Source organism: Meriones unguiculatus, chromosome 1 (assembly GCF_030254825.1).
Source record: "Meriones unguiculatus strain TT.TT164.6M chromosome 1, Bangor_MerUng_6.1, whole genome shotgun sequence".
NCBI lineage: Eukaryota > Metazoa > Chordata > Mammalia > Rodentia > Muridae > Meriones > Meriones unguiculatus.
Window position 1 is genome coordinate 690,961 of NC_083349.1, and position 17,147 is coordinate 708,107.

At 45.4% G+C, this 17,147-nt stretch overlaps 1 protein-coding gene across 8 annotated transcripts in view; it reads right to left on the reverse strand.

The window, feature by feature from the left end:
- Fam219a (family with sequence similarity 219 member A) overlaps nt 1-17,147 on the reverse strand; it is a 51,506-nt gene that overhangs the window by 5,554 nt on the left and 28,805 nt on the right. For 2 of the 8 annotated variants that reach the window (XM_021634418.2, XM_021634416.2), the window contains exon 2: nt 968-1,019. In XM_021634418.2, the coding sequence (XP_021490093.2) occupies nt 968-1,019 (52 nt within the window). Of the gene's footprint in view, nt 1-916; nt 1,020-17,147 lie in introns of all 8 variants that reach the window. The other 6 variants (XM_021634419.2, XM_021634417.2, XM_021634415.2 and 3 more) reach the window with 3 other exon arrangements.

Consider the following 17,147-nt stretch of genomic DNA (forward strand, 5'->3'; position numbering starts at 1 on the left):
CCATGGACAGAACTGTTCTGTTTAGAAAACCAATCAGAGGGGCTTCTTGGTCTAGGGAGAGAATCAAGGTCTGTTTGGTTTCTTTCTTTCTTTTTGAATTGATTAAAAGAACAGGCTCTGTGGAAAGAGTCCTAACAGCTATGGAGGGGAAGCTTGTTAAACGATAAGAGGCTCAGTCTTAACTGAGGAAAATCCCAGTGTTTGGTGAGCAGCTAGAGCCTGGGAGAAAGATGGCTAGAATGATAGAAGATTTGAGGATAGTGGCAGCCTCTATTCGAATGCCATCTCTCTGTGTGTGACATGTTATAATTTTTCTTCAGGAAATCGACCTTTTGGTGGAAGTCTGCTATCTACAGCAGCCTTGGACCAGTGAGAGAGATTTTGGTCCATGAAGTGAGATGAGTAAGAACTGCAGTCACAGTTCTTGGGGCTGCTGTGGGAGTCAGGCGAGTTCAAAGCAGTCAACGGACATCAGAGTGGATATGGAGTCCTCCCTAAGAGAAACGTAATGTGATATCTGGAAAGGAGAGGTGTTCTGGAGTTCACTACAAAATGGACAGTCTCCTCAGACAGAAGTCACTCAGACCCAGAGACCTGTCCCTTAACTATAGCAGCAGCTACCCTATCATTTGTAGGCAGGCTCCTTTTGGCTGGCCCTTCTGAGTTCTGGCCTGGGGTTCTATCTATGCTTTACATTTGTGGCCACCCCTAAAATACCTGGGGCACTTAGCCTCAGGGATCTCTCCTAGAGTTTTAGGACCCTGAAGAGAACCGTCACTGCCTTCTTTGACATGAGGTGCCTGGGAGTACCAATCATCTAGCCTGAGCTACTTTAATTGTAGCACCTTGCTGTAAACCCAGCCCCAAAGCACTTCTGTTCACTTCCCGAATCTCCCTCCTCCCCAGACACACTCACCCAGCTTCACGTGGAGCGGGGATGGTTTGTAATTCATGGCTACTGACTCACCCTCCCGGGCGTCACAGTCTCCATCGGAGACAGAGGCGGCGGCTGGGTCCTGCTGGGCAGAAAGCAGAGAGAAGGGGGAGTATTAGCATGAGATCCCAGAGGTTGCCCTGAATCCTGAAGCAAACCTTCTCATCTGCCCCCTGGGTGTCTGGGAGCATTTATTCTTGCAGCAGGCTAGTATTCAGGGAGAGAGAGGCAGACTCATTTACCGTGACCCCAGCAGAAGAGTCAAGATGATGCTCTACACACATCCAGCAGGAGTCCTGTGCAACCTAGGCTGCTCCTGAAAGCCCATGCAACTGCCTAAAACCCACAGGGCTTCCTCTACAAATTCTCATATGAGCTGTTTGGCTCTCTGGCTTTTCCAAGTATTTCTTAAGGAAAGGGTCTGTCTAAGTCCTTCTGAGCTTAATGTGGATTAAAGTCAGAGCAGGTACTCCCTGAGAGCCCTCTTTCTCTGTTTCCTCTTTGTAGGATCCAGACAACCAACTGGCTATAGCCACAGACTTAAAAAAAAAAAAAGGTAAAAACAATGGAATGAGGACTTCTGACATTCCAGATGAGTCCTAAGGAGTGTCTCCTGGAAGGCTGAATGGGAATGGTGGCCAAACCGTGGGCGACCATGCAGTTTTGTGCCAATGACAAAGTAGGGAGGCATTCACTCTGGATGTACAGCCTTTGCTCTAGCCCTAGCACTAGCTCTCATCAGCCTTCGACTCTGGGTCAGACCCTATGCTTCCCAGAGCCCTTAGCTAGCCTTGCTATCTCTCTAAAATGCCCTCCCTGTATGAGATCTAGGGCCCTGGCCCACCCTGTCTGAAGCCATCTATACTCTGAGAAGGTGATGACCAACTCCTGTTATTTTGAGGGAGATTGAAGATTTTATTCAGGTTAAGCAGTACTTGAATCTAGATTTGAGATGTTACTGTTTTACAATCATTTCTCTATTATAGGCAATACTTGAGTTTTGTTGTAATTCTTTTTCTGGAATAAACAAAGATGTTATGAATATTTTTCATAATTGTCAGATTCAGAATTTTAGAGGAAGCTAAAGATGCACTTCTCTTAGGATGACCAACTCTTCTTTTAAAATGTTTTTACTCTCAGGCCTGTATAGTTGTCTCAGTGGTTAAGAGCATTTGTTCTTACAGAGGCCCTGGGTTGGAGTCCCAGCAACCACAAGGAGGCCTTCTGATTCAGGAATCTGATGCCCTCTTCTGACCTCTGTGGCACCAGGACTAGCCCAGTCTCACATGTAGGAATGTGTAGCTCCCAGTGACCCCTTTAAAAGGAAGTGAAGTCTAAAGAAGTGGCTCAGTGACTTGCCATGCAAGCATGAGTTCAAATCCCTAGAGCTCAGGTATACTCAGGAGCTCTGAGTGTCTGCATCCCCAGTGTCCCCACAGTATGAGATGGAGACAGAAACAGGGAACCTCTGGATGCTCACAGCCCAGCTAGCCTGGAATGTGAAGCAGTGAAACAAAAAGCAGTAGAATGCCAGGACTGAACCGGGTGCAGTGGCGCATGCCTGTGATCCCAGCACTCTGGGAGGCAGAGGCATGCGTGTCTCTGTAACTTTGAGGCCAGCCTGGTCTCCAAAGCAAGTCCATGCCAGCCAGGGCTACACAGAATCTCAAAAAACAAACAAACAAACAAACAAATGCCAGTACTGATAATGATTCTGAGTTGTCCTCTGACCTTCACACATAGGGCATACCTGCTCTCTCACACATGAACAAGAGCACACAAACATATCATATACACATGAAAATAAAAAAATAAAGATAGTGGGCATGGACACCTGCTTGTTACCGAGGTGAGGCTTTAGGGCGTCTGGAGGAGGGACCCTAACCCTGTCTGCTCCTGGGTAGGCTGGACTGCCATAATGGCTTTCAAGTTCCTGAGTGAAGAACCTTGGCCTACTTCTCTGCCTCAGTGCCCACCCCTTTGCCATGGGTGAGGAAATAGGGTGACAGGAGCTCTGTGTGGCAAATGGGGTATAGCAGTGCCTGCGTCTCAGATAACTTCCCAAGTGGCAATCCTTCTCAGTCTTCATCTTCCCAGGCTGCAAAGCTCCCTGAGAGAGTCCTTTCAAACTGCACACTGGACGAGATGCCTGAGGTGGCCCTAATATACTCTGAGTCCCAAATGGCCTCGTAGTTGCTACCCACAGTGGAGACCCAATGGCTGGACTCTGACAATGCTCTTAGGCCAAGACATCCAAAGGGAGGGGATTTTAAAATGAAAAATCCCGTAAGCATGCAGGTGGCACCAATACCAGGAAGGGTCTGGTCTGTTTCTAGGCTCCTCAGTCATATTCTTTCTGTAAGCTTTGTCTTTCCAATCTATTTGGAACTGGCTTCCTCAAGATGCTATGCTCCCGTGGTCCATCTTTTTTGCCTTTGACCATTTCTGTGTCTATCCACATCTCCTTGTCTCCTCAGCAAGGTCCCACCCTTCTGACTCCATTTTCTCCTTAAAGAAACTTGATGCCTCTGCAGTCTGGATTGACATTTTATAGTGATGACTCCTAAATTGTAGCCTTTTAATTATGTAACTGCTCTTTGACCTTCTCTACTCTGCCCACCGCATGAGTGTTTGGTCTCATAGTCTTTCCTTGAGGTTGATTTTAGATCATATAAACCCCTGGACAATTGGGGCTAAGACAGTCCTTGACACAGATAGGTGCATCAATTTCTTTTTTTTTTTTTTATCAGTTACATTTTATTAACTCTGTATCCCAGCCGTGTCCCGATCCCTCATTCCCTCCCAGTCCCTCCCTCCCTCCCTCATCTCCACCGTGCCCCTTTCCAAGTCCACTGATAGGGGGGACCTCCTCCCCATTCATCTGATCCTGTTTTATCAGGTATCTTCAGGACTGGCTGCAAAGCCCTCCTCTGTGGCCTAACAGGACTGCTCCTCCCTTCAGGGGTGGGGAGACCAAAGAGCCAGTCATTGAGTTCCTGTTAGAAATAGTCCCTGTTCCCCTCACTTTGGGAAACCAACTGGTTACTGAGCTACCACAGGCTACATCTGAGTGGAGGTTCTAGGTTATATCCATACATGGTCCTTGGTTGAATGTCAGTCTCAGAAAAGACCCTGTGCCCAGATATATTTGGTCCTTGTGGAGCTCCTATCCTTTCCCCATCAGACTAACTCCCCTTCTTTCTTATGATTCCCTGTACTCTGCCAAAGGTTTGGTCATGAGTCTTTGCTTTGAAAACACTGCTAGTTAGAGTCTTTCAGATGCGCTCAGTAGACTCCTGTCATACGTTCAATGCACATCCCATCTGTCTTTCTAAACGAGGATTGATCATCTTACCCCATGTCCGCTCAATTGATTATCTTTTTTAGGTGTATAGATTTCATTATGTTTATCATATCTTATAGGTCTATATAAGTGAGTATATCCCATGTTTGTCTTTCTCCTTCTGGGATATTTCACTCAGAATGATCTTTTCTAGATCCCACCATTTGCCTTAGGTGCATCAATTTCTTCTCTGAGGTTGGAGGTATCAGCGGTAACATGGGGTGCAGAAAACTCAGGAAGGACAGAGACTGGGGTGAGACCTGGGGAACTGTTGAGCAGCTCTAGTCAGTGACCCCATTATAGTAGTTCCCATAAGATCAAAGCTAGGCTGATAGCCTTTGTGCCAAACTCCCCCACTCAGTGGCGTGTCTATCACACTCTGTGGTAGAGGACCATTTAAGCAGCAACTACAAAGGTCTCTGGCACAGTGCCATCAAACACTGTGGACTTCCTGAGTGTCTCTCTGAGAAATGCAGTGCACCATGACCATTGTGTAGAGATTAAATGTAAAATATTCATGAACAGAAGTAGCAGAGAGGACTCAGGCAGAAGGAAGTGTCTGGATGTAAGAATTAGAGAGAATTTAAAATGCCCCCCAAGGACCTCTAACAGGCGTTAGCTAGATCTGGTAACTAGAGTGGGGATTAACAAGATTATTAATAAACACTCGACAGAGACAGACCTTGAAATACATCTCTAACAGCAATCCATGCCTCTACAACCATTGAAACAAATCCTCCAAAGGCTGTAGAGAAGATTAATAGCTCGGGCTGTAGGCTAATGGCCAGCGCAACATCAACACAGCCAGAGGGAAGCAAAAGAGCCAGAAGGAAAAAGCCATCCTTAGCATTATTATGGCCCTGCAATTTTCATTCAACTCTATTCCATGAAGCCAGGGCTTTGGGTGGGGCTGGAATACGTGGGGCATATGTGCCGGAATGGTAGTTACGGCATGCTTCAGTCAAAGAAATGCTTTGTTATTTCAATTCTCTATTAGCCTTTCTGCAAAATTCTGCTTAGTAAACAGGTTTTGTTACTTAAGAAAAAAAACAAACCATTAAATAGAGATCCTGGGAGACGGCTCAGTAGGGAAAGGTGTTTGCTACCAAGCCAGACAATCCCTGGGACTTCCATGGTGGATGGAGAGAACCAACTCCTGTGAATTGTTCTCTGACCTCCACACATGCACTCTGGCACCTCCCTACCCCTCACAAATAAGTCAATATAATATAAATGAAAGTTAAAAGTTAATTGACTTAATCCACTCTGGTCTTTAAAAACGCTTTATGGAAATTACAGAAAACACTGATAGTGAGATCCTGGTGTGTGGGAGAGTGCCCTCACTCATGCTTGTGTATGTAGAGAGGCTGAAGGGTCTGCGATGCTGTTTCTCTGGCTTTCTCGCTGACTCCAGAGCTCTGCAATTAGGCTAGACTGGCCGGCACTGAGTTCCAGAGGTGTGCCTGTCCACAGCCCTGTGTTCCTAGCACTAGGTCACAGGCGCACACTGTCAGGCCTAGGTTTCACATGGGTGCCGAGGACCTGACCTCAGGGACATGTGCATGCACAGCAAACATTCTGTCCATGAGCCATCTCCCCACCATCTTATCAATTCTTTTTAAAAAATAAGCAAAACTAAATACACATCACAGAATCATTGATACTATTAGCTGAAAAAAGTGAATAAAGAAAACAGTGATGTTTTAAAGTAAGGAACACAAATGTCAACAGCTTTCTTTGAGAGGCATCCAGAAAATGATGTGGACTGCTATAGAGCATAGACAGGTAGATGGATAGATTAATAGAATTGGGCACAGTGGCCTGCCAAAGTTCTTATTTTGTTGTGCATCTGAATTCTTCAACAATAAAACAAAAATTTGTTTTTCATAAAAAATAAATAAAATAAAAAAGCTGAGCTGGGCATGGTGGCACACACCTTTAATCCCAGCACTCGGAAGGCAGACAGGTGGATCTCTTGAGCTGGAAACCAGGCAGCCTGGTCTACAGAGAGAGTTCCAGGATAGACAGGGCTACACAGTGAAACCCTGTCTTGGGAAACCAAACCAAACCAAAAGGAGAACTTGTGCTGTGGAGATGGCTCAGTAGTTAAGAGCCTTGCTCAAAAGGAAAATGCTAAGGAGAAACTGAGGCATAGCTAATGAAACAACTCTGGGCCCTGAAAGGCTTTTCTGGTGGGGCCACAGGCCTACATGCAAACCTCCACATTTGTATCCCCTCCCTGGAGTTGTGTTAACTCTTCAAGGGTCTCCACTGCCTGGCATTGTCACAGCAGATAAAAAGCTAAGCTGGGATCCAAGAGATCTATGGTGATACACTGGATGAGCAGAGTGGGCACGAAGAAAGTGCACCAAGCATGATGGCACACACCTTTAATCCCAGCACTAGGGAGGCAGAGGCAGGTAGATTATTGCTTGTTTAAGGCCAGCCTGGTCTACAAATCGAGTCCAGGACAGCCAGGACTACACAGAGAAACTCTGTCTTGAAAAAAAAAAAACAACAACAAAACAAAATAAAACAAAAGCAAAAACCCAAAACAAACCAAAAAAAAAAAAAAAAACAAAACAAAATCCCTAAAAACTAAAAACAAAACAAACAAACAAAAAAAAAAAACAAACAAACTTTGGGTCTGAAAGAGGGAAGGAAGGACCTGGGAAGGGGCAGGAGGGAATGCTTTCCCGGGCCACTACAGTCAGCTGCAGAAGAACTCTGGATGGCAAAACTAAAACACACAAGAGACTTGTTTTGTAGTTCCTCATGCAGATCCAGATCCATGAGCCTCTGAAACTCACAAGTTCCCAGTAGATAGTGAGAGTGCCCCCTAAATATTCACACTACACCTCTCCTCCACTGGGAAAAGGTCTGGAGTGGGTTGGTCTTACCCAATCTCCCCAATCTCTATCTCCCTCTGTCTCTGTCTGTCTCTGTCTCTGTCTGTCTGTCTGTCTGTCTGTCTCTCTCTCTCTCTCACACACACACACACACACACACACACTCTCACACACACCCTGGAGGCAGTGCTCCTGGGCTCAGATCCAGCTCTACCATTTACTAGTGATGTGATCTGGTTTCTCTATAAAGCAAGACAGACCTTTGCATTAACTGTAAAGGTGTTGGTGTTGAGCTCATCACGCTGTGGGAGGACTAGCAGCCCACAGTTGCAGCTCTAGTTCCACACAGTTGAGATGTGGCTTAGTCAGAGAAGGGCCTGACTAGTTTCCTCCAGCTGCCAGGAAAAACCAGGTAAGTTTGTTTAGAGCAAACAAACTTTTTGTTTTTGTTTGTGAATGTGCTGTGTTTGGTGGTGTATTGTGGTGTTTGGTGGTGTGCTGTGTTTGGTGGTGTGCTGTGTTTGGTGGTGTGCTATGTCTGGTGGTGTGTAGTGTTTGGTGCTGTGTTGTGTTTGGTGGTATGTTGTGTTTGGTGGTGTGCTGTGTTTGTGAGTGTGCTGTGTCTGGTGGTATGTAGTGTTTGGTGCTGTGTTGTGTTTGGTGGTGTGTAGTGTTTGGTGGTGTTTAGTGTTTGGTGGTGTGTTGTGTTTGGTGGTATGCTGTGTTTGTGGTGTCTTTGGGAAACAGTATCACTACTCAGTAGGATTTGAAGTTTGGGAACCTGGAAGAAAGTTGTGGGTTGGTCATGACTGAAGCTTAGGGAGAATGGGCAGAATGGAAAAGAATCAAGGATGAAACCTCCAGGAGTATCCAATGTCAGGGAATACATGGAAGGAGACTGAGGTGGATCATCGGAATGAGATGTAGAAGTAGGAAGCTGGAGAGAAACCTGGTCCCCAGGATAAAGATGAAATTTAGAAACAAGTCATATGCAGCACTAGATGACAGTTTTAGTTGAAGGACAGGAACAGAGATCATGTTACAAGGAATTTGAAGGGAATATGATATTGGAAAGTTGAGGCAGTAGGTAGAAGATACTCGGGAAGAAGAATGGATGACAACTGGAGGAAACTTCCAAGTTTTAGGGTTTTTCTAGAGCCGGGGACACACAGCAACTGTCCTATAACACAGAAAGGAGACGTAGGTATCTAAAAGTAGACTGTGATGGGGCATAGGGAGGAGTCTAGAGTAGACAGGTCCAGAGCTTGAACATGATGGCGGAAGCTCTTTACAGATGCGAGGAGATGCAAATAATTTGGGGTCAGAAAGGTCAGTGGAGAATTGAGAGAGTTCCGAAAGCTTGTGGGAGAGAAAGGGCAAGCATCAAGGAGCCCAAGAGGAGGAGAGGCTGCTTGACAGCTGGTCAGAGTTAGAGGTCATACACTTCACCTTTCTCCACATAACCCAGCCGCAGGGAGGAAAGGTGCTCTCCAAGGTGCTGAACAATGCTGCTGCTGTTTTGTGAACTGAGAGTGGTTGGTTCAGGTGAAAGAAGCTCTCAATTTTAGTTTCCCACAGGGGAACATAACCTCTGTCTTCATTTCCAAGCAGCAATTCTCAGGAAGACAGGAAGAGAAATGGACTTTGAATGAAGTATAAAATAAGATGCCCACAGCAATACCATCTGACCTTTCTTTACAAAGTTTAGAGGGAGTTGAAGAAACAGCTCTGAGTTAGTAATACTAAATGGCTACTTTCTGGAATAGAGTTGCATATCCCTGGGTGAAATCAAGAAGGAAGAGAGACAAAATATTAGGATCCGGTCAGCAAAGAAAATGCTGATAATATAAAAACAGGGGAGGCCTTGGCTCAGGCCACTCTCTGACAGGTAGGTGTATTGGTGGGAGATGGCTAGCTATGTCTTTGTGACAGCTCATACAGAAAGCAGCTCAGTAACTACTGTAACTTTCTTTTGTTCAGGCTCACCTGTCCCCCGACAAATCTTGGCAGTGGGTGAACTAGAAATATTAAGATACATTTAGGAAGACCTGGCAAAACACCTTAACTTTACTGAATGCCCAGGGCTGGGGAAAAACCTTATATCCTGTTTTTGTTCCCCATCTCCCCTCCAGACCTAAGCAGCTGGCTAGGACGTCAGCTTTGGGGATATAAATGAAGGTCTTTAGGGATCCCATTTATAGGGAAAGACAAAGACTTTTCATGGGGCAAGCTCTCTAAAGAGCTGGAGGGAAATCACGAAAACATAAGGAAGGCAATCTCCAATGTCTGGGGCTAATACAAAGAGCAGGAAAACAGAAAGGTGAGGGCAGAGAATTGCTGGCTCAGGGAGGCTTCCCTCACTAGTCCAAGCCTCCAGTCACCTATGTTTTCCTCTAATAAAACACTCAACTCAAACAGAACCAACACATTGTCCACTCTGTCTAGGTCTGGGCTATGAACTAGTGGGAGAATGCAGAAGAAAGCACTCATACATACCACATTTGTGCAGAGCACATAGGGGTAAAGACACATATGTGCCAAGGATTCTATGTTAGAGCTGACGTCTAGGAACTCATGTTGGTTATGTATGTAAGAGATCATGTGTGTGTTGGTGTTTGTATGTGAGGGGGATGTTTTTGTTTTTGTTTTATGAGACAGGGTCTTATGTGGCCCTGACTGTCTTGGAACTTGCAGACCAGGCTGGCCTCAAACTCACAGAGATCTGCCTGCCTCTGCCTCCCAAGTGTTGGGATTAAAGGTATGCATCATCATGCCAGTGGGTTTTTTGTTTGTTTGTTTGAGACAGGTTCTTGCTAGGTAGGTCTGACTGGCTTGGTATTGCTATATATCCCAGTCTGGCCTCAAATACACAATAATCCTTTTGTCTAAGCCTTCCAAGACTACAGATATGTGCTATTATGCCCACTGTTTAACTACCAAACACAATCACCAACAAACCTTGGTATCCTAAAAAAACAAAACAAAACAAAAAAAAACTTAAAAATTACAAGTGTGTGTGTGTGTGTGTGTGTGTGTGTGTAGGTCAAAGGATGGTTTGCAGGAGTCAAACCCCATTCTCTGGGGTCCCAGGAATTAAACTCAGGGCATCCATCTTGGTAGCAAGTGCCTTTACTAGCTGAGCCCTCTTGCAGGCCCAGGCCTTAGTATTTATGATATCTGTCATTTGAAGAACCAAAATGGAGGCCAGTGCTGATGACCCCAAGCCCAATGCACCTGTATCTGTGGCAATTCCAGTGCAGTTTTCTCTTATAAAATAATTAATGTGCATTAAACTCTTCCTCCCTCTCTCCCCCTCTCTTTTTTTCATGTGATGGTGTTTGGTCTGCACCCAAGTCTGTGAACCACATGTGTGCCTGATGCCCACAGTGGCCACAAGAGGGCATCCAGTTTCCTAGGACTGGAGTTACAGTTTATTGAGTCAACATGTAGGTGCTGGAAATTGAACCTGGCTCTTCTGGAAGTGCCTTTAACCACTGAGCCATCTCTCTAGCCCCAATGCTCACTTTTTTAAAAATTACCTTTATTTCACTAGTTTGAGACAGTGTCTGTTCCCAGGCTAGTGTTCTGGTCTTTTGTAAATACTACACTGGTAGCTCTAAGTTTCCTCTTCTTTTCAAGCTGGAATGGTACCCACTCCTGAGGCCCAGTATGGGCTGATTCTGTGTAGCCCCAGCACTCTGGATATATGCTTGGATCAGACAGAGCCGGCCACTTTCCCCAAGAATTGGAAGTGGGACTAACAGAGAATCCTGTGGACAGAACACAGAGCAAAGGCAGTGTTCAGGAGAGGTGGAAAAGAGCTCCCCAGGTCAGGCTCTGGTTCCAGAGCTGCCCTATCCTTCAGCACTTCAGTGTAAAACTACAGGGCTGGGGTGAGGGATGTAGCCCTGTGGCAGAACACTGAGCATGTTCTACCTGGGCTCAACCCTACTGTGGTAGGAGGAGGAGAAGTAAAGCCCTAAAGAAACTTTAGTGTACTTGTAGACTTCAGTTGAATTTTTGTTTCTATAGCCAGAAAGCACAAACAAACATGCACAGCACATTTAAAGGAAACATGGATGAGCTGGATGGCCCCGTGTTCAAGTGTGTCTGCAGAAGACCAGGGTTTGGTCCCCAGCACCCTCATTCAGTATTGGCTCACCAATGTCTGTAACTCCAGCTGCTGGGGATCCAACACCTCTCCCAGCCTCCAAAGGCACATGGATGTACAAGCATGCCATGCACATACACAGTAAAAACCTAAAGAGAAAAGCACATAACATCTTCTACTCTGACTGCTGTTGTTACTGTTGTTTATTGATGGAGAGCACAGGCTGGTAATTACCTTAGGCCTTCTACCTCAGTTTCTAACAGCACCACCATGACAGGTTTCTTCTGTATTTTATTTTACTTTATTTTATTTTTAGTCTATTGGACCAGGGTCTCACTGCATAGCTTAGACTAGCCTGGACTTTACTATGTAGCCCAGACTGGCCTCAAACCCATGATCCTCCTATGTCTACTTACAGCACACTAGGATTATTGGCATGTGTTGCCATACTTGGTCTGCTCTGTATTTTAACAATTAGTGTCAGGGCTGTTGAGATGGGCCCACAGGTCAAGTGCTCACTGTGCAGTAGGAGGATCTGAGGCTGGATCCCAGTACCCACATGAAAGGCTCAGCACTAGGAAAGGAAGACAAACACTGGGGCTTTTTGGTCACACAGTGAGCTCCAGGTACAGTGAGACTGACCCTGTCTCAAAAAAATGTGGTGGAGAGTGACAGAAGACAGCTGAAATCAACATCCAGCATCTGCATTCGTGGTCATGCACGCATGCACACACATGTACACACATACACATATAACATACACTGTTGTAAGTAGGATTTACTATTAATAGTTGGGTGCCATTTGTTGTAGCTGACAATTAATATTTGCTATTGATATATCTTCTGGTAAAGCTGCTGTTAATCCTAAACAGCTGTATAACCAAATCACCACACAGAGACTGGATTTATTTAATTAACCTAGAACACAATGCTGGGCAATAGTTACTCCCTCCTAAACCTCCAAGCCCTCATAGTTTCCTAACATTTAGATTTTACCCATTACACTTGCTTTTTATTATGTCCAGTCCATCTCCATGTAGTTCCAAGATCTGTCCTTCAGCTCTCTCTCCTAGCTCTCTCTTTCTCACCTTTTTTCTCCTCCCACCTTTTCCTGTCCTTCAGCTCCTCCCTCTCCCACCTTTCCCTGCTCAACATTGTGGCTAGTTGCTTTATTTGGAAGTTTACACCAAGTTGAGACAGGATGCTTAGAATAAGTATCACAATGCAATGTCCAGATTGAAATGGGGGTTGAGGGGGAAGAAATCAGCATTTGAGTGAACAAGGGTAAGGTGTATACATTTCAAAAGAACATTATACCAACAACATACAAATCAGTACCAGGACATATTTAGCTCTCCATACTCTTAAATAACGTGCATAGCTATCAGTTTATTGGCAGCATAGGTTCCCAGAGTGAGAGGCACAGTAACTTTGTAATCCTTCAGGTTGACATTCAGAATGTTGGCAATTTTTCACAATTGCAAATGATGTCATACTAAAACCCACTTGGAACCATTCCATAAATAAAGTAAAATTAAAAAGTCAAAAGCATGAATGTTTTTAAGATACACATATCACAAACTTTTCCCAAAGGATTGTTCCAATTTACAATGCTCCAAGTCATGAGTGAGGATATGGTTGGTTTTAATATTTTATTTCACACTGTGTGCCAGGGAATTCCGGGCGATCAAACCTGTCCATCATCTTCCGAGAGAGCTCCAGTCCTCATTTTCCTGTCTCCCTCTAGGGAATCTTCTCTCAAAGAACAGAATTTCCCTTGGGGATAACCTCCAGACAAAATATTTCTGACTTGAGGCTATCAATGAGGAACAAAAGGAGGACAGGTTTGTCACCCTGAGCTTGGGGAGGCTCTGAGCCAGGACTGCCTCAGCTGGCCATGCTCACATGCTCATGCCAGCACACCAGCTGCGAGGACCAGGACTGAATGGCAGGTCCAGGAGGCAAATCTCACAGAGCAAGTCCTGAGCGTTAAGACTTGGGCGAGGAGAACTAAGCAAAGTGTCCTAGAAGTTACTAAGTTACTGACACTTATGTGGTAGTCTCTATGTCAAAATTAAAAAAAACAAACAACATATTATTGTGTATGTGTGTGTGATGTGTGAGTGCACTATTGTGTATGTATGAGGTATGAGAACACTGTTGTGCATGTGTGTATAATGTGTGAGCATAGTACTGTGTATGTGTGTGATGTGAGTGTACTATTATGTATGTGTGTGTGTGTAAGCACACAACTGTGTATGTGTATGATGTATGCGTTCACTACTGTTTGTGTGTGATGTGAGAGTACACTACTGTGTATGTGTTTGTATGATGTATGTGTTCACTATTGTGTATGTGTATGTATGTGAGTGCACTATTTGTGTGTGTGTATGTATGATGTGAGTGTACACATGTGGAGATCAGAAGACAAGTCTGTGGAACTGGTTTTCTCTTTTCCCCTTTTCGTGGGTTCTGAGGACTGAACCCATGTCATGGGCTCACGTCACAACCACTTTTACCCACTGAGTCATCTCACCGGCCACACTCTTACACTCTTTCTCTTTCCTTTCCTTTTCTTTTTTTTTTTTAAATTTAAAAAGCATTTTATGTGTATGGGTGTTTTGCCTGCATGTGTTTGTATACCACATGAGTGCCTGGTGCCCAAGGAGGCCGGAAGAAGGAAACAGATCTTCTGGAACTACTGTAACAGATGGTTGTGAGCATCTGTGTGGGTGCTGGGAATTGAACCTTGGACCTTTGGAAGAGTCAGTGCTCTTAACTACTGCGCCATCTCTCAAACCCCGTTCTTTCTTTCTTCCCTTTTTTAATTTTTTTTTTGAGATGGGGTCCCATGTAGCCCATGCTGGCTTCAAACTCACTGTGCAGCTGAGGGTGACCTTGAGTCATCACTACATGCTCAGGTATTTTGCATGTTAGTTTTCAGAAATAACAGGAGGGTGGGTATTTAAAAGAAATGCAAAGTCTGGGGCTGGGGGGGTTATTTTTACGTTTGTGTATGTTGTCCATGCATGAATGAATGTGTGTGAGCACACATATGTGTGCAGTTGTGGGTACACATGTGTGCACATACATGCAAAAGCTATAAGTTGACATCAGGTAATCACTTTCCACCTTATACGTCAAGAAGGAGTCTTTGGCTGAACACACAGTCCTTCCTGGAGTTCCTCAGTCCCATCTGCCAAGTGGTGGTGCTGCAGGCCTGCTTGTCACTCACCAAGTACTGGAGATGCAGACTGGAGCTCATGGTGTGTGCACTTTCCTGCTGAGCCAGCTCTTGGCATCCAGTGCATTTTAAAGATTTAGAATCCCGTTCATAGTTAGGCTGTGCCCTCCATATTGTCCTGAGGTCTCCCCAGGCTTACCCATCACTCCCAGGCTAGTAGTGTGTCACTGACTGAATAAATGCAAGGGTGCAATCTTATGCCCAAGGTATCCACAGGAAGGAACTCTGAAAGAAATACAACCTTTGTGATCCTTAAACCTCTGTACAATTAACCGGAAACTCAGAGAATGCCTTTGCCCTGGCCTCATTCCCCTACCACAGTCCCATCCCACTGTGCAGCCCACGTCCCTTTTCTCCTAGGCCATCAACAGAAAATATGCACAAACCACCCAGGGGTTGGTGAGGCAGGAACTACAGGCTGTAGCCTCAGTGTTCCAGATCCCAGTTGACAGCCATGTTAGGATTGTGTGTTTGAATGGCAGGTCTCTAGGTCAAGCCTTCCATACATACATTATCCCCTGACAGTCCTATCCTGGCCACATTCTTCGTGATAAGAGGGGACAGTCATTTACAAAAAAAAAAAAAGAGAGGGACAACTTCAGTGTGTATTGGGGAGGCCATGTACAGAGCTGTCGAGAGTGACCTGTCCCAGGGGCAGCTCTTCTAGAAGTCAGTGCACACTTGAGTTACTATATCACTAGAAACCTGTAGGAATGGACCACCATGGTGATGGAGGCTTTATCCATCTCATTCGATCCTCCCCTCAACCAAGCAAGGCCTATCATTCTCATTTTAAAAGTCAAGAACCAGGTTGTAGAAAGTGCTCACAGTCACACCTTGAAGGTGATTTGAACCTAATTTGTTCATTTTTCATACGTCAGTCCTTGCCTCCAGAAAAATCAGATAAGATGTCAAGATTAATGCCGGAACTTACAGGGCAGTGGGACTTGTCTTCCAAAGCAGTCACTTGGAAGGCTGGCACTAGTCTAATCAGGTCTTTTATGCTCAACACACACTTGAAGCCCTTCTTTAGAAGATGACATTAGATGTTTTTTAACTTCCTCTTGAATTAATTCTCTAAAGGGGGAAAATATTGTCACTCCTGAAGCAGCCAATAACTGAAAATGGATATACACATACAGTAGGCAAGGAAAAAGCACGGGGAATGGAGAAAGATGAGCAAAGCAGCACAGGGTAAGGTGGTGAAAAGGACGAAAGGTGGTTGAAAGGGACCCTTCAGTCCACTGTCAGACTGACATGGAAGGGCACTGTGAGGGACAACAAGAATGACTGCGATGGAGGTGGAGAGACAAGACAAGAGGCACTGAAAGGGGTGCAAGAGCTTGAGCGAGGATGTACATAGGTTAGGAACGAGGATGGAGGGGAAGCTGCTGGGCTGAGCGGCTGACAGCCTTGAGGATGAGGGGGAAGAGCTCTGCAAGGGTAACCAGCTGAAGAGAATCAATGCCACCAGAGAAGAGGAAGACGGAAAAGGCTCAGTTTTGATGCCTCTCTGGAGGAGGGGGTGCTTGTTTAGACATCTGAAGGGGCAGAGAAGGAAAAAGAAGCCACCTGAAGAGCATCAACCATGAGGGATGGGCAAAAGAAGATCTGGAGCCATGGTGAGAGGAGCAGGGACAAGGCTGAGGGTGGCGACAAGGATGTCCGGGTTCTGAGAACAATAATAACAGAGAGAGGGGAGCCAGAACCAGAGTCTGGGGTGAGAGTGGAGGCTTTTGCCATATGACTGGTGGAGAGGAGGGTCAGTTGTTAGATGTCCAGGGAGAGAAATTAAAACGCTGTTTTCACACTTGCCGGCATTTTCACAAAAATGTTATCTTTAATACTTATGGATCTGATCCCTGTGAGGGATGTCCTCCAGGAGGCAAGTTCAGCCATGGCAGGTCTGCTGTTTCTTAGGAAGTGTGGCATTTGATGCATTTGACTAACTCAATATTCTGAAGACTTTCTGCTATGAGAGGAATGCTTGTTCTGTAGAATTAAATCTTGGTTACAATTGGGAAGGAAACTACAAAAGTTACTCCGTTCCCTGGCAGGGAAACAATACTTTTTCTCTATTGGCTACATAACCTGTGTCAGGGAGAACTCTGGCAAAGCCTCCACATCTGTCTTCAGGAAAGCACAGAATATTATTTCCAGGAATACTTTGGTTCTTAAACACATAAATATAAGTGTGGTTCCCTATACCTGGTATCCCAGCATTGGAGAGGCTGAGACAGGAGGATAGCAGCCTAGGCTACACAATGAGACCCTGTCTCAACCACAAAAACAGGCTGGAGAGATTGCTCAGTGGTTAGAGCACTGGGTGATTTTTTTTTTTTCCTCCTCCACCCAGGACCTGGGTTCAATTCCCTGTACCCACATGGTGACTCACATCTGCTTGTAATTCCAGTTCCTGGGAATCTGATGTCCTCTTCTGGCCTTGACAGAGGAAATGATAATTTATGGAGAGGACCCCCTCATCCTGTGTGCCTGCCTACAGTAGACCCCGAGGTGCTCCAAATTTTGAGAGAGTTTTGCACCCTCATTCTGAGTAGCTCTGGCCCAATTCCAGCCAGCTGCAAACTGTGTGGCTTGAGCTGCTTTGATTCACCAGTGTTATCAGCCTCCCAGTGCCTGAAGCACGGATAGGAAGAGGCAGCGGT